Below are 19739 nucleotides of genomic sequence, written 5' to 3'. Positions count from 1 at the left end.
GTGAAATGTATTTACTCAATCCAAAGTAAAAAATGTCCTTAAGGAAACTTTCTATAAAGTCCACCAAGTGACACAGTTCAAAAAAATCCATAACGTATTGCTCAATGGGCCGGTTACCTTGACGGAGCTGAACAAGGCGTGATGCTGGATCCATGGTGATTGTGGGTTGTGTGTTCTGTAAGCCGCTGGATCTTTGGTAGGCAAAGTATTCTGTAACAGGACTCCAGGGAAGCGTGTAAGATCCAGATGCGAGCTTTATTAAACAGATCGTAGTCAAGACAGGCAGGGTCAATCTCCAAACAGTAACACGTAGGCAAGACAAAAGCAAAATCCAAAATAAACAGGCAGAGTCCAAAATACCAGTGAGCAGTCCAAAAGTGACAAATAAACAAGGCAATGGAACAAGGCAAAAACTATGGCAATGAAACAGAACAAAACAATGGCAAAAACAAGGCAAAACTATGACAAGAAACAAAACTGTGGAAAATAACAAAACAAGGCAATGAAATCAGAGAAAACGCTTAGTAGAGTCCACACAGCAAAACAATACTTCGCGAAGGCCTGTTTGGTTTAGGCCTCCTTAAATGGCCACCAAACCCATGAAGCAGCAGAGGGAGCGGTAACAGAGAGTCAATCCCTCTGCTGGCGTGGCGTTACAAAAGAGCTTTTTAACTGCTGCCACTGCGTCTGCAAAGTGCATTTGCAGCTTATGCTGAGTGCCACTTTAACCACAAGTTATCAAGCCAACACATCATAGCACATTTTCGCAAATAGCCGTCAGCTTTGCCTCTCCAATGTGTTACATTTGACAGCTGCAGTTGGTGGAAAATGAAAGAAAACCACTGTAGTTGAAATATTTCATATTCACAGATGCAAATTTAGTACTAATGAAGTTAAAGCAAGATAAATTACAAGTCTATGAGCCTGTGCTTATATTTACTCTAAGCTACACAGTATTATACCATATTTTAGATTTGAAACATTTAACAGGTGTGCAGTATTATTTATATAATATGAATCATGTGTTATATTACCTTACAGAAATGGTGGTTTACTTTGCACCAGAGCATTAATAGTGGTAGCCTATTTCAGTAAGCTAGGTGACATGGATTTATATGCAAAATGTCAATATTCTATTGTCACAAATATTTTTTTTTTATTTATATTTTAAAATTCCTTTAATAAAACAGCATGCATTTTTGTCACCCACATACTTTATTTGTTACATGTCCTTTACTTTGACAGAGAACTATGTGGGGAAAAATTGTTGCATATTTAAAGAATTATTTCCTTTATTTTAGAAAAATGTGAGGCACTGTGTAATTTTGTTCCCATTATTTAGGTCTAAGTAAAACAGGAAACAAATACATTAAACCTGGCCAGAATTTGGCTACATCATTGAAACTGAAAAGAAGGAATGGATTAATAAATTGTCCTCATGTTTAATCTCAGATTTTCTCATTACAATCAATAAAGTGCACACAATATAAAACAGAGCTTCATTTATTGAGAACCTTCTTTACTCACTTTGATAAAAAAGAAAAAGAAAAGAAAATGCATATACACATAACAGCACACTTTTATTTAAATTTAGACATTTAGCAGACGCTTACAAAAAAAGGACAATGGAAGCAATCAAAATCAACAAAAGAACAATAACATGCAAGTGCTATTACAAGTCTCAGTTAGCCTAACACAGTACACGTAGCAAGAAAACAAGTAGTAAGTAAATGAGTGTAAGTGTTAATACCTATGGAAGTGTTAATACCTATGGATTCATGAAGTCATGATGATTTGAGAAGGCTAAACTGATCAAAAAGATCAACTCTGCCGCCTATCCGCTTGGTCACCACATAAAAAACAACAACAACAACAACAACAACAACAAAAACCTTGAACTTTAAATTAACAAACAAGATATGTTCCAAACATTTTTCTAAATTACATTTTCAGGTCAAATTGACCCGGAGAAGATTTTCTTTTTCCCAAAAATACTAGTTAACGTTATCACATTGGACACATACTGACTTTGTTCACACAAGTACTTTGTTCATAAGTACTTCTCAGAATTTTTTATTTTTATTTTTTTCAAATTTTCATAATTTTATGTGGGTTGTATTTCACCTAGTCACACTTGTGGTTTCTCGGTTAAAAATGACCAGACTCCAAACAACTGCTTATAAATCTCTCATTATGCTATATTATCACCAAAAATTGGATTCATTTTTTTTGTCAACTTGTTTTCTTTTATTTAGGACTGGTTTTGTGTTTTTATTTGCATCTGATTAACCGTAGGCCTCATATTTCTGAGAGTAGGTACCTCATTTTTTGAGTAAAAAAAAATTGTTAATAATTTTCACAATATGAGAAAAAAAAAAAATTGTGAAAATTTGTACTGTTTATCACACCAGTGTGCTTTAATGTTTAATCAGGAAGTTTACTTTTAAATGCTTTCAGAACCGTCTGTTCTGGAAGTCTTGGAAGAACTTATCACCCTTCAAATCATAACAACAGATAACATACACAAACAGTTGAAAGCTTATAGAGTTCCTCCCTTAAAAAAAGAGGTAATGGAAAGGGAGATTAATAGGATGATGTGAGAAGGCATCACTGAGGAAAGGTGTGTTTCATCTATATAGGTGACATAATTGTCCCAGCAAAACCTGTTGGAACTTCAGAGATTCCTGGGGTTGGTTGGGTGGAACCACAAATTTACTCCCCACTTTGCTGAACTGGCTGCTTCTGAATCACCTTAAGAGGAAAGGGGTGAAGTGGGCATGGACCAAAGAAACCCTTTTAGGTTTTCTGAGTCTCAAACATGCTCTAGAACATGCACCTATACTAGCTCAACCTGATATGTCACAACGCTTCCAGGTCCAGACAAATGCTAGCTCAGTTGGCCTTGGGGCGGTTCTAACTCAGAACATCAGAAGACAAGAAAAGGTGATTGCAAATGCCACGAGGGGACTGAGGGGTGCAGAGGTGAATTATTCCACCTCAGAAAAAGTGTGCCTTGCAGTGGTATGTGCTGTCAAGAAAAGTGTTACCACTACCTGGAAGGAGTTCTGTTCGTGGTGTGTACGAACGATGCTGCCTTGTCCTGGGTTTTTAACTCACCCAAAATACCTCTCGACTGATGAGATGGACCTTAAGGCTCTAGCGGTTTCACTTTCAGGTACAGTACCAGAAGGGAAGGATAAATGTAGTGCCTGATGCCTTGTTGAGAGCACAACATTGCAACATCTCCTTAGCGATATATGTTGATGACAAATCCTCCCATTGGCATTTGGATATTCCATCAACCATGGCAAAGATATTAAAAGCCCAGAGTCGGGATGTTGAGGTGAGTGAGTTAAAGGGGAGGATCGGAATCACAGATGATGTCAACCGTGTTAGTTGGGAAGTCCAGCAAGGGGTGTTGTACGGAGTGTCGCCCTGTGATGCAGGCCTAGCTGCAGGATAAGCAGAAAAGCACAACAGACTGAAGAGTATTATCTGTATCATTACTTTTTGTTTCTATGGACTAAGGGACTTGTGTGTTGCGGCCAATGAGCCTATTCATGGACTTTCATGCTTTGGACTATTTGGTTTGAGCTTATGAGTTAACAGTTTGGTTGTGTTTGGTATTATTGCCTAACAAACAAGTAAAAGGGAACAATACAATCAAACTCTCCTGTGATAATAATTCAACCTTTTTGTAAAGAGTTGCAGTTGTTATGAGGTAATAAACAAATGAGTTAATTACTCCTTAGACATTCCATAACCCGACAAACAGCAATATATAACGTTCAGTTGCCAAAAACAAGCGTTGACCAATGCCAACAGATGGGTAACACACTGATCTGACAAAACCACAAGAACATGTCAATTGCCATACCCACTGTGGTATTCTTCCAATAAATGTACATATTTGTATAATAATTTATAATGTTGTAAGACACATACTACTGTTCTTCCTGCTTACATGCCTGATGCTGACTTTGTAATCTTAGATATTGTTAAACACACGTAATGTTGTTGCTCCTGGACAGCGCACAATACAAATATGGTACTTTGCTTTTAATTAGTGGTGTCAATGAACAATGAAAAAAAAAAAAAAAAGACTAATTAATCAAACATTTTTTTCTGAAATTCATTGCGATTAATCCCACCTAACATTATCATTTTTAATTATACTTTTATATTGCAATAATTTCACATTCAATCTTTAAATTAATGTAGAAACAACATAAAGAAAGTATATTTTTGATATTTCTTTAATGCCATCTTTTTTTTTATGACTGAAGGCAAGTATCACTGATACCAACTAAGTCTCTATGAATGTTTTCCTAACATTTAACCATTGACTATGGCCATTCAACATTACAGTATAATCGAGAGCTTTCAATTTAACATTTATTAGACTTGTAATTTAAGTGAACTTAAAACAATCTTTACATAAATCCATTATAATTTCTGTCATATAGCTGTGCCCTTCAGCAAGAAAATATAGCCAAAAAGCTGCCGTTGCTGAACTTGAAGCTGATCTGACAATTGCTTTAAAGGTGACTCTTAAATAATAAACACTTACATGCACAGTTTTAAGGCCACTTTAGTCACCCTTGTTTGTTACTTCATGACTTAACTGACGACATAACTATGGCTAACTACATACTCATAGTTTCATTTGGGTTTGAATATAATACAGTGCTTTAATAGGTTATAGCCTAATACAGCTCGCACCGGCATATTTGTGTGTGCACTTGAAGAGCATGCGCTATGAACACAGTATAAAGGCTGACAGGACAGAAAGATTAATGTTTACTGACATATAGCCTGACAACATCTCATCTGACCTTCTACTAAAGTTTCTCGTCACCAGTATCATTTCTGGGCTCGTTTGACTCAAAGAAAAGTCTCCTATTTGATGTGCTTGTTATTACGCTCTGCGTCTAAATAAACGCAATTCTTTAGCGGTTGTAGGTGGGGTGGCCAAACCTAGCCCTGCCCCTACATTAGTTGCGTTAAATATTTTGTATGCGTTAAAATTAAAAAAATTAATTGCCTGCATTAACACACTCATTTTGACACCACTACATTTTAATGCATTTGACACATCAATTTTACTGATTGTGTTTCCTTTTTTAGCATGTGGAGGGGTTATTCATAAGAGGCAGGGTCACCTGGTGCTGGAGAGTTACCCAAACAATGCCCGCTGTGAATGGACACTAAAAGTAGACCGGCCTTTTACCATTGATCTGAGGTGAGAACTGATATCTCTCTCTCTCTCTCTCTCTCTCTCTCTCTCTCTCTCTCTCTCTCTCACTCACTCACTCACTCACTCCCACACACACACACACACACATTTAAACATATTGAGGATACACACAAAAGGAGGTTTTGTTAGATTTACCTAATTCCAGGGTACACATTTGTCCCCAAAATATGTTTAAATAAGTAAACACACACACCAAAACCACGAGGAAACAATTTGCTTGGTGTTACACGTTTTTTTCTAGAGAGATAATTATACAGAAACACTCATAAACACACAGTAATAAAAGCTGCAAACATATAAATTTACAGTACACAGAACACATCATAAAAAGTAAAACAGCTTGTTTTGAACTAAATTCATATTATATAATGTTCCATCTAATTGTCAAACTATGTTTTTTTTTTTTTTTTTTTTTTTTTTTTGTTTTTTTTTTTTATAATTTCTGACATGGCATTTCTTTTTCTTTAATGTATTCTTTAAGTTTGAAATGTTATGCCATACATTACATCTCAGTGCCATACATGACATCTCAGTGGAACATTGCAGCTTCTGACATGCTCAGACAAAACTTCACATCCTGGAGCCCTTATGTTTTCAGTGCAAATGAAGTGTATGTTAAAGTTCATAATGAATGGATGCCTATAGCTCATACTGAACTAAACGAGCACCTACCTATAATGCAAATGGTTTGGATAGACACTGAAGTGTATTGATAGTATTTTCAACATTATTAGTATTTAAAACAGTAAAAGTGTAAAATATTTGTGAATCTTGACAATAATAATTTTAGTTACTATTATATATACCATCATACATATTTTCATAATAATTTGTTAATACTGTGCTGTAGGTTAATTACTATTCAGACAATAACTTTGTGTGGTGCTCTTATAAATCTTTTAGCATGATTTGTGAAAGTTTAACTACTATACTGTATGACATAGCATAGACTTATTCATGGCTGGTGTTTGCATATTTCATTTTTTTCTGTAACCTACCTGTTCTACAGATATGTGTACTAGTGTCAAATGCTTTTGCGTTGATAATGTTTCTGACAGATAATATCAGGTTTTTTTTTTTGTTTGTTTTTTTGGGGTTTTTTTTGGCGTTTCCCTTACCAAATGTCATATTCTGTCAGCAATACAGATACATGGGCTTATTTACTGTCAGTTTAGTCTCCGGCAAAGCAATGTTGCCAGATATTGCTATAAAAATAAATTACATTTTTATAATAGGTGGCAACACCAAGGCTGTGCCCGCACCTTCACTCAAAGTACTCTCAAGCCTCATTCACTCCAGCAGTGTCAAATTCTTTTCATATACTTGCAAGCTATCTAAACTGAATTACACATGCAGACATCCATATGAGGAGTTTTAAACAGCAAATTAGTCATTCAGAGAACGAATTGTATTTTTGAAAATTTACCAAGGTCCAGACCTTGGGGACCTCATAGCTGGCTACGGGTCTGACTGGAGTTTGTATATTAAGCACGCAGAGCAACCACCAAATAAAGTATTACAGTAAACTAACCTTGAGGTGATAACCGCATTAATTAACATTTCTGCATTTGACATTGACAGCATAGGTCTAATGTAGATTTTTGGGATGGATTTTCCCCCCAGAATTTAGCAGTAGGAAATTACTAGTCATCCAGTTTTCTTTAACCTGTTCCCACTGAATATTTAACAATTACCTCCTGTTGCCACCACGTGTGTGTGTTCCACTCCCACCCACTCCTGTGATTTTTGACTCCTGCCCGCACCCACAAACACTCTAATATTGTATATATTTTTTGCACATCAGGGAGCCACTATCACTTTTGAATAAGTGCTGGCTGTTCACATTCCTTTTCGATTTCGCAAACATGCATACTCTTTGTACAGGCAGCACATATTACAAGATAAGATATATGTCAAAGAGCTCAGGATCTGTTGAGCAGCAAATCTTCCACCATGGTCTTGGCAGTCATCTCTACTTACTCTCAACCCATGATCAGTAAAATCTCCTGCAGCTTGTGTTGGATGCAGGGTTATCAAGTCCACTAAATGATAAGTTTAGTGAAGAGGTGCCACTGGTAGGAAGTATTTTATCTTTAAGTGTTTAACCGTTTTAAGTATCTTTTAAGTGTTTATGATCAATGTGCAGTTAATGTAAACAACGTATTTTAGGTATGGAAATTTGAGTTGTGATATGGTCACTGCTCTACTTCAGGTTGGTTTTGACTGGCCATTGGGCTAGTTTTGTAACGCAGACTGGGTAGCTCAGGCTGTATGGTGCAGAGCAGACACTTTCCGTTTAGAATTGTAGTGTATGTTTTCCAAATTTGGACTGCGAGATTTGTGTCCTGTGAGATCCCAACCCCAATGCAGCCTTCTACTCTATCACATATCACAAATGCTGGAGGAAAACATCTCGGTTACGTGTGTAACCCTTGTTCCCTGAAGGAGTGAATGGAGACATTATGTCAACTGACGTCAGGGGTCTCAGCTTTAGAACAAAAGTCCAATGAGAATTGGCGAGTGGAATTCCTCCATACATATGGGTATATAAGATGGTGCCGTGCATTCACACATTCAGGTTTGTGCTGGTGAGCCAAGACGCATCACAACATTTAATGCAGTTCGAGGTTGTGGCTTGAGGGACGTAACGTCTCTGTTCCCTCCTTCGAGGAATGAGGGTTGCATACGTAACTGAGACGTTCCCTTTCAGTCAGTCACATTCTGCGTTACGTTGGCTAACGTCAGGGGGCCCTATGGAAAATGCCACAACCTGAACTGTGTTACGTAATTGAGGTTGCAAATGCTGACAGGCAAGCGTGTCAGAACAAATGAAACTCAATACGTAACTTTCCCAACGCCATACGTAACTTTTTTTTTGTAGCAACCATTGGGGGGCAGAGCACAACAACAGAATGTAAGGTCATTTGGAATTATCTAGGAAAAATAAAGGAATAAAGGGGACACAATGCTAAGTCCAGAGGGGAAGATGGCAAACCCACTACCAGACACAGTAACAGATTTCTCTGTCCAATCTGCAACTGCATGGGGAACGGAGGACCCAGAGTTCACTGATGGAAATAACTGGAAATAAGCACACGCATCCAAAGGAATGGCGTCGCGAACCGAACACCAAGCCGGCCTCCCACAATTTACCTTTTTACCAATTAAACACACGGGAGGACAAGGGCTCCACCTGAGGATATAGAAACTTGCAAAGGTGTTAGGTGTCACCCAGCCCACAGCTCTGCAGACAAAGAGCTGCTTGAGGCATCTAAAGCTCTGGGTATGTTCCACGTAAACGCGCAAGGTGTGGACAGAACACAGCAACGCAAGGGCCGGGTCTGCCTCCTTTGAGGCTAATACTTGCAGGTTCACCACCTGGGGCTGTATGTATAAAGCCACTAAATGTTTAGTCTTAAGTGTGACAAAATTTTAAGAATGATGTCATTTTACTCTTATTCCTAGATTTAAGATTAAGAGTGATTCATAAAAGTTCCTAAGTGTTAAGACTAGGTCTCAGCTCCTAAATTTTTTGTAAGAGCTGGAGAGGTCTCCTAACCTACAGTCATGTGAAAAAGTTAGAACACCCTATTAAATTTCATGGTCAACTCAATGACTGTGAGGTGCCCAGGTCCTGTGTCTACAAAACAAGCCCAAAATTATCAGCCCTTCTCCAGCATGCTTGTCTTTTAGTATGAGGTGTTTGTGCTGATACGCTCTTTAGGTTTTCACCAAACTTGGCGCTGTGCATTATGGCCAGACATCTCCACTTCGGTCTCGTCTGTTCAAAGGACATTATTCTAGAAGACTTGTGTTTTACTCAGATACAACTTTGCAGACCTAAACTGTGCTGCAATGTTTTTTCTTTAGGTAGAAGAGGCTTTCTTCTGCCAAGCCTTCCAAACATGCATTTTTGTCCCATATTTTTCTAATGGTATTGTCATGAACTTTATCGTTTAACATGTTAACTGAGCCCTGTAGAGTCTGAGGTGTAGTTCTTGGGTTGTCTGCTATTTCTCTGAGCTTTACACGGTCTGATCTTGGAGTGAATTGTCTGAGACGTCCACTCCTGGAAGGAGAGGTGTCTGTTTTAAATGTCCTTCACTTGTAAACACACTTCAAATTGTTTGGAAATGGCTGTATTACTCTTCTCAGATTGATGGCAGCAACAATTGCTTCTCTAAGATGATTGCTGATGTCTTACCTCCTTGGCATTGTGTTAACACACACCTAAAGGCTCCAGACCAGCAAACTGCCAAAGCTTATGCTTTTATAGAGGCGCTCATACTTGCTGATGATCAGTTAATCGAAGGTATTTGATTAGCAGTGCTTGACTGTTATTTATCCTCTTAATTCCAATGTCAACAGTAAGGGTGTCCTAACTTTGTAACACACGGCTTTTCCATTTTGGCTTTATTCTTGTTCAGTAAATAATGACATGGTGCAATTTGTCATGTGTTGTTGTTCATCTAAGATTTTATTTTCTAAATTTTAAGACCAGCCTAAAACCACTTTTTTTTTAATGATGTCCTGATACAGAAACCATGGAATTCAATAGGGTGTCCTAACTTTTTCACATGACTGTAGTTAGGAGTAACAAAATGTCAGCAAAGAGGAGGAGACGCACACTTTCCAATGAACATATGAAGTATTGGAGTTATATGATGATATGGAATTGATAAAGCAATACCAACTTGATCCCTAAGCATTTTTTTTTTTTTTTTTTTTTGTAATTGACCAAGTAAGAAACTTAATAAATTTTTCCATTTTACAAATCAATGCTCTAATTGGGGAAATAAAAGTAGTAATTAAGTTTTTTCTCTAGAAAATTGGAAAAATGCAGCAATGCACAAAGGGTTGAAATGATCGTTTGTTTGTGCTGCGTGAACACTCTCGCCTTGACGGCAGCACCATTGCGCTGCAAAGATATACCAGGAGATGCGCGATTATTAGACGACCGATCGTCATTTCCAAAAGGCATATATTCCCCCTCAGAGTCAGAATTGGCGAATAACATGTACAACACATCCTTACAGTACAACTTTTTATTAGCCATTTGCCGATTTTCTCTCACAAATCTCATAATTCACTCGCACGCTGTGAATTGAACTGCTTCTGCATCAGTGATACGATAGCTCACTTGTTCTGCTGTTTCCTCAAACATGTTGAACAGGAACATGACGTAATCTTGGTCTATAATCAAAGTACTACATGTCTGCCATCTAGTGGTAGGGAATACAAATGAGATATTACACCATATTAGAAACTACAGTCTATTTTAATGAGTATGACGTCTTGTCGCAATTTTGCGACTTTGGCGCTTAGAGGGTTAAGAGCATTTCTGAGACATTTTATACATACGGGCCCTGATCTAGAAAAGGAGTGGTGGGAACCTTGAGCACATAACCAGGCAAGGGTCTCAAGGTAACATGAGAATCAGCTGGACCAAACTTTAGGCACGATTCGTTGACTGAGAATGTATGCAGGTCCCCCACCCTCAAGTCACCTTTATTTATAGCGCTTTTAACAATATAGATTGTGACAAAGCCGGCTGTACAGTATTAGATAGGAAATAGTGCAACTATAATGCAAAAGGGCAACAGTAAACACTCCATTTTTCAGTTTAGGGCAGTTCATCATTGAATTCAATGATGTCATCATTCAGCTCAGTTTAGTTTGAATAGTACACGATATCACTTGAAATTAAGTGTCCCCAACTAAGCAAGCCAGAGGCGGCAAGGAACCAAAACTCCATCGGTGACAGAATGGAGAAAAAAACCTTGGAAGAAACCAGGCTTAGTCAGGGGGCCAGTTCTCCTCTGGCCAGATGCAGAGGATTCATCTGGTTCCTGTGGTCTTGTGCCTGTCTAGGTGACAAGGTCTTCACTGGGGATCCGTCTCTGGGGCTCATCTAGTTAACGTGGTCTCCGCTGACAGTCAGGGCTGTAGAAGGACTGCAGTGACCATCTGATCTGGATACAGACTAGATCTGGTGGCTACTGTGACCTCAGAATAAGAAAGAAACAGACTAATATTAACGTAGATGCCATTCTTCTTACAATGCAATGGGTGTTATGGGAAGTGTTCCCGGTACCGGTTGACATAATTAATGCAGCCTAACAATCCTTTAATGGATTTAAGTTATAGAAATGAGTTATGTGTAGGCCAGGTTAAAAAAGATGGATCTTTTATCTAGATTTAAACTGACAGAGCGTGTCTGCCTCCAGAACAGTGTTAGGTAGATTGTTCCAGATATTGGGCACTAAATAAGAAAAAGATCTGCCGCCCGTAGTTGATTTTGATATTCTAGGTATTATTAAATTGCCAGAGTTTTGAGAATGCACCGGACATGAAGGACTATAATATGATAAGAGCTCACTCAGGTACTGAGGAGCTAAACCATTTAGGGCTTTATAAGTAATTAGCAAGATTTTAAAATCTATACGATATTTAATGAGGAGCCAGTGCAGTGTTGACAAAACCAGGCTCATATGGTCATACTTTCTGGTTCTAGTAAGAACTCTATTTATTATTGTTTATTAAGCGTGCAGAACAACCACCCAATAAAGCATTACAAAATTTTTTCCTTGAGGTCATGAACGCATAACATTTCTGCATTTGATATAGAGAGCACAAGTCATAATTTCGAAATATTTTTGAGATAAAAAAATGCAGTTATGGCTTTTGAAGGAAAGATTGCTATCAAATAGCACACCTAGGTTCCTAACTGATGACGAAGAATTGACAGAGCAGCCATCAAGTTTTAGACAGTGTTTTAGTTTATTACATGCAGAGGTTTTAGGTCAGATAATTAGTGTCTCTGTTTATTCAGGATTTAGCAGTAAGAAATTACTCATTATCCAGTTTTTATATCAACTACCAGTGTTGGGACGGTTACTTTGGAAATGTAATAGGTTACAGATTACAAGTTACTCAATTTAAAATGTAATAAGTAGTGTAATTTTCAAATACTTTATTAAAGTAATGTAACATTACTATTCTAAATTTCTAATATTTTCAACTGTTAATCATTTTGAAACTGTAACGGGACTCTTGAGAAGCGTGACAGATCCAGGTGCGAGCTTTATTAAACACAACGTAGTCAGGACAGGCAGGGTCGATCTCCAAACAAACAGTAATATGTAGGGCAAGACAAAAGCAAAATCCAAATGAACAGGCAGAAGGTCAAAATCCAAGTGAGCAGTCCAAAGTAGCAAAATAAACAGGGCAATGAAACAAGGCAAAAACTATGGCAATGAAACTAGACAAAACTATGGCAAAAGAAACAAGGCAAAACTATGGCTAAGAAACAAAACCGTGGAAATAACAAAAAAAATCAGGGAAAAAGCTTGGTAGAGTCCGCACAGGCAAAACAATACTTCGCAAAGGTTGTTTGGCATGGCCTTCCTTATATGGCTGCCAAACAGGAAGTAACCATAGAAGCAGCAGAGGGAGCGGTAACAGACAGTCCATGGGTGAGGGCTCCCTCTGCTGCCGTGGCATTACAGAATCCCCCCCCCTCTAGGAGCGACTCCCCAAAACAACAACAGTCCAGAAGAGTGGGGGAACAGAGGGCCAGGTCCGTGCAGAGGAGGTGGGCCTGGATCATGGAGCAGAGACAGACAGTGAAGCACTGGAGGACCTGGGCCGTGGAACAGTGGCCGACAGTGAAACACTGGAGGACCTGGGCCGTGGAGCTGTGGCAGACAATGGAACCTTGGAGGACCTGTGCTGTGGAGCTGTGGCAGACAGTGAAACACTGGAGGGCCTGGGCCGTGGAACAGTGGTAGACAGTGTAATACTGGAGGGCCTGGGCCGTGGAGCAGTAGTAGACAGTGGAACCTTGGAGGACCTGGACCGTGGAGCAATGGCAGACAGTGTAACACTGGCGCAGAAGTCCACCATTCTGAGGAGCCTGGAGCCATGGTGGAGCAGGGAGAGCAGGGAGCCATGGCGGGGCAGGTGGAGCAGGCAGAGCAGGGAGCCATGGCGGGGCAGGTGGAGCAGGGAGAGCAGGGAGCCATGGAGGGGCAGGTGGAGCAGGCAGAGCAGGAAGCCACGGCGGGGCAGACAGAGCAGGCAGAGCAGGGAGCCATGGCAGGGCAGGCAAAGCAGGCAGAGCAGGGAGCCATGGCGGGGCAGGCAGAGCAGACAGGAGCAAAGATATCCATAGTGGAACAAAAGACATCCATAGCAGAGCAGAGAATTCATAGACGATTTCCTTGGCCTCCTCGGCTTCCTTGGCTGTGACATGACAGGCAGAGAGTTCATGATAGGCCTCCTTGGCCGTGACATGGCAGGCAGAGAGTTCATGATTGGCCTCCTTGGCCGTGACATGATGGGCGAAGAGTTCATGATAGGCCTTCTTGGCCGTGACATGATGAGCAGAGAGCTCATAGGAGGACGCCGCCCCCTTAGGAGATTCTGCAGCAGGAGACGACACCTCCGGGGGCATTGGCACAGGCTCATGGTCAGACGAGATCTCTGGAGTAGACTCATGGGCAGACAAGACGGTGAGTTCATGAATGGTCGCCACCTCCTTAGGAGGTTCTACAGCGTACGCTGACACCTCAGGAGGTATTGGCGCAAACTCGTGGACAGTCGAGGCCTCAGGAGCAGACTCATGGTCAGACGAGGCCTCTGGAGCAGACTCATGGTGAGACGAGGCCTCTGGAGCAGACTCGTGGTCAGACGAGGCCTCTGGAGCAGACTCGTGGTCAGACGAGGCCTCTAGAGTGCAGTGTATAGACCACACGCTCAAAATGGCAACAGCCATTACAGGCAGCACAGTAGATAGTGGGATGCCTGCCGGTCTTGAGGGTGTGGACACTGTGGACACGTGGCTTGGGAGCGTGGGCTCTGCATGGCGTGGGAGCTGAGACGAGACCTGGCAAGGCTTCGGAAAGGCGGCTAAGACCTGACGAGGCTCCGGGATGTCAGCTGATACGTGACAAAGCTCTGGGGGGTCAGCTGAGACGTGACGAGGCTCTAGGAGGTCAGCTGTGTCTTGACTTGACTGAGGGAGATCTGCCATGACTTGACTTGACTCAGGGAGGTCTGCCGTGAACTGACTTGACTCAACAATGACTTGACTCGACTCGTGAGGAACAGCAGTAACTTGATTTGGCTCATGAAGATCTGCTGTAACTTGGCTTGGCTCATGGAGATCAACTTTGGCTTGGCTTGTCTCGGGAACAACAGCAGCAACTTGACTTGGCTCATGAAGATCTGCTGTAACTTGGCTTGGCTCATGGAAATCAGCTGTGGTTTGGCTTAACATAGACAACCCAGCTGTAACTTGACTCACCTCAGGAACAACAGCTGTAACATGACTTGACTCAGGAACAACAGCTGTAACTTGGCTTGACTCAGGAACAACAGCTGTAACGTGACTCAACTCAGGGACAACAGCTGTAACTTGGCTCGATTCATGGAGAATAGCTGTGACTTGGCTTGACTCATGGAAAACAGCTGTAACTTGACTTGATTCAGGTACAACAGCTGTAACTTGGCTTGACTCATGGAGAACAGCTGTAACTTGGCTTGACTCATGGAAAACAGCTGTGTCTTGACTTGATTCAAGAACTACAGCTGTAACTTGATGTGGCTTAGGAAACACAGCTGTCACGTGACTTGGCACTGAAAGTGCAGCCCTGACTTCACTTGATACCGGAGGATCAGGCATCACTTGATTTGTTTTGTGTGTGGCAGACATGGAAAGATGAGATTCAAATGAGATGATTTCAGACTCAGTTTCCATTAAGAAAAACTATCAAGAGTATAGAGCCGACTTAAGTCTCCCGGATGACATATCTGTCAGGAATAACATACCTTGGAATGTCATGACTGACCAATCAGAATCAAGCATCCCACAGAGCCGTGTAATAATTTAATTTAAAGCACAGCCACCACAAATTCAGAATTAACACCTCTTATTTACTTGGTTTTAGAACATTTTAGATCATATGAGGTTAAATTCAGATTTGAAATCATAACAAGAAATAGTTTAATAGCTATAATACTGGTTTTGAAATCAAATGTTTGCATAGTTATGACAGGAAACATTGGCATCTAACAATGCCTTGGAATAAAAACAATTAATCTTAAAAAATAAAGTATGTGCATTAACCAATAAATAAAACAGTTATTGAATAAGCATGTGTCCTATTCTGTGTCCTAAACTCCTGAAACATTTGTGTCTCATTTTAGAGCAATCAATGCAGTTTATAAGTCAATTAAATCTGTATGTGGGTGTATTTGTGTGAAAAAATTCAGATGTAACCCCCTTTGTAATCACTAACATTTTTCAAAAGTAACTGTAATTTAATTACATATTTTTCTGAGTAACTGTAACTAATTACAATTACATTTATGTTGTAATTAAATTATGTAATTCCGTTCCGTTACTCCCCAACACTGTGTAACAGAGACTCGTGGGAAGCGTATGAGATCCAAGTGCGAGCTTTATTTGAACACAGAGTAGTCAGACAGGCAGGGTCAATCTCCAAACAATCCGTGAAACGTAGGCAAGACAAAACGTAATCCAAAAAACAGGCAAAGAGTCCAAATACTGGTGAGCAGTCCAAATGAGCAAAATAAACAAAGCTATGAAAACTAGGCTAAACTATGGCAGTGGATCAAGACAAAACTATGGCTAAAAAAGACAAAACTATGACGTGAAACAAAACCGTGGCAAAAACAAGGCAATGAAACAAGAGAAACCGCTTAGTAGAGTCCGCACAGCAAATCAATACTTTGCGAAGCCTGTTTGGTTTAGGCCCCCTTAAATAGCCACCAAACAGGAAGTTACCAGTGAAGCAGCAGAGGGAGCAGCAACAGGCAGTCAATGGGTGAGGGCTCCCTCTGCTGGCGTGGCGTTACAGAATCCCCCCCCCCCCAGGAGCGACTCCTGGCGCTCAAGCAACAACAGTCTAGGAGGGTGGGGGAACAGAGGCAAAACAGGGGGTGGAACGGGGGGCCAGGTCCGTGCAGAGGAGGTGGGCCTGGATCGTGGAGCAGGGACAGACAGTGAAGCACTGGAGGACCTGGACCATGGAGCAGTGGCAGACAGTGTGACCTTGGAAGACCTGGGCCGTGGAGCAGTAGCAGACCGTGAAACACTGGAGGGCCTGGGCCGTGGAGCAATGGCAGACAGTGGAACCTTGGAGGACCTGGGCCGTGGAGCTGTAGCAGACCGTGAAACACTGGAGGGCCTGGGCCGTGGCGCAATGGCAGACAGTGGAACCTTGGAGGGCCTGGGCCGAGGAGCAATGGCAGAGTAGGAAGCCATGGTGGAGTAGGCAGAGCAGGTAGAGCAGGGAGCCATGGTGAGGCAGGCAGAGCGGGCAGAACAGGAAGCCATTGCGAGGTAGGCAGAGCAGGCATAACAGGGAGCCATTGCAGGGCAGGCAGAGCAGGCAGGAGCAGAGATATCCAAAGTGGAACTAGTGACATAGTTCCTAGTGATTCGAGATTGGTGTGTAATTCATTAATTTGTTGAGGTCAGTTGGAATGGAATAGATGGAATAGGGTCTAACATACATGTTGTCGGTTTAGATGATTTAACAAGTTTATACAATTCTTTCTCTCCTATAGTAGAGAATGAGTGGAATTGTTCCTCAGGAGATCTATAGCACACCATCTGATGCGATACTGGAGCTGACGGCTGCATGGTTTGAGTACTTAGACTTTAAAAATACCTGAATATGTAATTAATTTCTGTAATTACATTTATAATTACACTGTTGACCCATCCCTTACACCTTAACCCGCCCTTAAACCTACCCATATCAGCAGACCTCTCCCTAAACTTACCCATATCCCACCTCAATAGCAGCAAAAGTGTTTTGCAATACAATATGACCACATAGTAGTTATGGCCACTTAATATAAAGTTGGAGCGAAAAGACTTCTTACAATAAATACATAAATAACATAAAAAAAAAATTACTGTTCAAAAAATATTGACTGGTAGCGATACAAACATACTGTCACAGAGAGCGTCTCCGTAGCACACTACATTTCCCATAAGCCCCGTACCTGGCACTGATCACCTCTGACACCTGAACCCTGTTCACCCGGCTATTTATAGCATGCTCACACCTGGGTCCTTCACGAAGTCTTGTTTTGCCACGGTGAACATTACTGGGCATTTATTTCTATCTTGTTTCAAACTGTCTTTGTTACTACCCTGCCTGCCCTTCATTTACGAACTATTGCTGCCTGCCTTTTGGACTTTTGCTACCGTTTTGGACTACTGTTGTTATTGCTGCCTGCCTTTTAGACCTTTAGTATTGTTTCTGACTACTGTTGATATCACTGCCTGCCCTGCTCTGCTGCTTTGCCTGTGTTTTGACTGCTGCTTGTACAACAACAATACCAATAAAGCTTCTAATGGATCCTGGTCGTAGTGATGAGTCATTACACATACAGTACAGTATAGCGATACGGGGCCAGGCCCCAGAAATTACAGAAATTGAATGAACATGAAAAACAACCAGTTCAGAAATACTGGTGAGAATAAACTTAGAATAGACATAAGTTCAAATGAACATGAACCAAGATTTGTAGAATGCTGATCTGGATAATAAACAAATCAAAACAGCACAACATTTCGCACAATTTTATAAAGCTGCACCATGCAGGACTCGAACCAACAACATGAAAAGTTTCAGTGCTAGTGGCTTAGCAGAGAGAGCCACTCAGTCAATGCATGTGCAGGTGGTTGCAGAAGAGAAGTTTAGGTGTGAGAATGAGCTCACAAAAGCATGACTTAACATTTTAGACATATTAGCATGCTAAACTAACTTAATAATAAAGTAGGCTGTTGGAAAACTGTCACACCTCATGGACCTGTTTTATGTTTTCTCCCTCATGTGTCCATATTTGATTATGTTCCTGTTCCTGTTCTCATTGTGTCATTATTAGTTGATCCTCCTTACTTGTCTGTCCCTGATTAGCACCCCTTATCTTATCTTCTTCCTGGATATTATTAAACTACTTGTTGAACTGACCATCATCTGCGTGTGCCTTCCTCAACACAACCGTGACAGTGGGCTGTTTTATTAAATGAAAATATCCTTTGAAAATTACTGTACTGCTGGGTATATACACTGCCCCTCAAAAGTTTGGAAACGCCCTAGAAAAGTGGGGTTTTGGACAATATTGGCATGAATTCTTTTTAATTTGTGATAATTTTGCACTGATAAGGGACAACACAAACTACAAAAACATATTTTAATACATAAATAGTTTATACATAGAAAAAAACTTACATTTTTGATTCATCAAAATACCCAGCATTAGCAGCTATTACAGCTCTGCATAATCTGGGCATAAATTCATTGTATTCTAAACTTAATTGGCAATCAATTGTTGAAGCTATTAAGGTGTGCTGACCCAAAAGGGGCATGTCTGACTTTGACATGTATATATTGCCATTATTATGTAATCAAAATGAAAATTATTATTGCTGGTCTTCAATGATAATGTCAAGTTACTTTAATGTATTTGCATCAAAAAATGCTAAGGATTTATGCTGATATCGTCCAAAACCACACTTCGCCAGGGTTGTTTTCAAACTTTTAGAGGACAGTGGTTATATATATATATATATATATATATATATATATAAATTAAAATCACACACAATATGACTACAGTAACAACACAGGTGTCACAAATCTGGTCCTGTACGCCAGCCTGCTCGTCCAGAGTCAAGTCACGTCTTAGCTGGTCATCCAGAGACACGTCATGTCTCGTCTGACCTCCCAGAGCCTCGCCACATCTTGTCTGACCTCCCAGAGCCCCGTTACGTCTCGTCTGACCTCCCAGAGCCTCGTCACGTCTCGTCTGTCCTCTCAGAGCTTCGCCATGTCTCTTCTGAAACCCCAAGGTCACGACCTATCATGGTGGCCAGTGTGTTGGACCCACCACTAGTGTCTGGGCTGCAGGGATCCCAGTGACATCAGCACTTACAAGCCCAATCAGTATAGAAATCCTGCCACCCGCTGTGGCTCTTCCCCTAATGGCGGTCACCATTTTGTGTGTGTGGGCTGCACACTCTGCTCCTGAGGTCTCGTCTGTCCACAAGTCTGCTCCTGAGGTCTCGTCTGTCCACGAGTCTGCTCCACAGGGGCAGCCGTGGCCTAAAGTTTAGTCGGGCTTGTAATTTAAAGGTTGCGGGTTCAAGTCCCAGGTCCGGCAGGGATTGAAGGTGAGTCCCTTGAGCAAGGCACCGAACCCTCAGCTGCTCCCCGGGCGCCGCAGCGATAGCAATATGGCTGCCCACTGCTCTGGGTGTGTGTTCATGGTGTGTGTTTGTTCACTACTCACTACTGTGTGTGTGCACTTGGATGGGTTAAATGCAGAGCACAAATTCCGAGTATGGGTCACCATACTTGGTCTCTTGGCCTTTCCTTCCAGAGGTCTCATCTGTCCACGAGTCTGCTCCAGAAGTCTCGTCTGATATCTGTTCCGCTGT

The 19739-nt window shown here is 41.1% G+C and overlaps 1 protein-coding gene across 1 annotated transcript in view; it reads left to right on the top strand.

Annotated features, from left to right (window-relative positions):
- The window catches only part of pamr1b (peptidase domain containing associated with muscle regeneration 1b), a 137942-nt gene that overhangs the window by 39173 nt on the left and 79030 nt on the right, over positions 1–19739 (top strand). Inside the window, 1 exon segment of the mRNA XM_051104763.1 lies at positions 5128–5242. Coding sequence (XP_050960720.1) covers positions 5128–5242 — 115 coding nt within the window.

This window comes from Labeo rohita, unplaced genomic scaffold, assembly GCF_022985175.1.
Source record: "Labeo rohita strain BAU-BD-2019 unplaced genomic scaffold, IGBB_LRoh.1.0 scaffold_79, whole genome shotgun sequence".
Classification (NCBI taxonomy): domain Eukaryota; kingdom Metazoa; phylum Chordata; class Actinopteri; order Cypriniformes; family Cyprinidae; genus Labeo; species Labeo rohita.
Note: the sequence above shows the minus strand (reverse complement) of the source record. Positions and strands in the feature narration are given on the sequence as shown.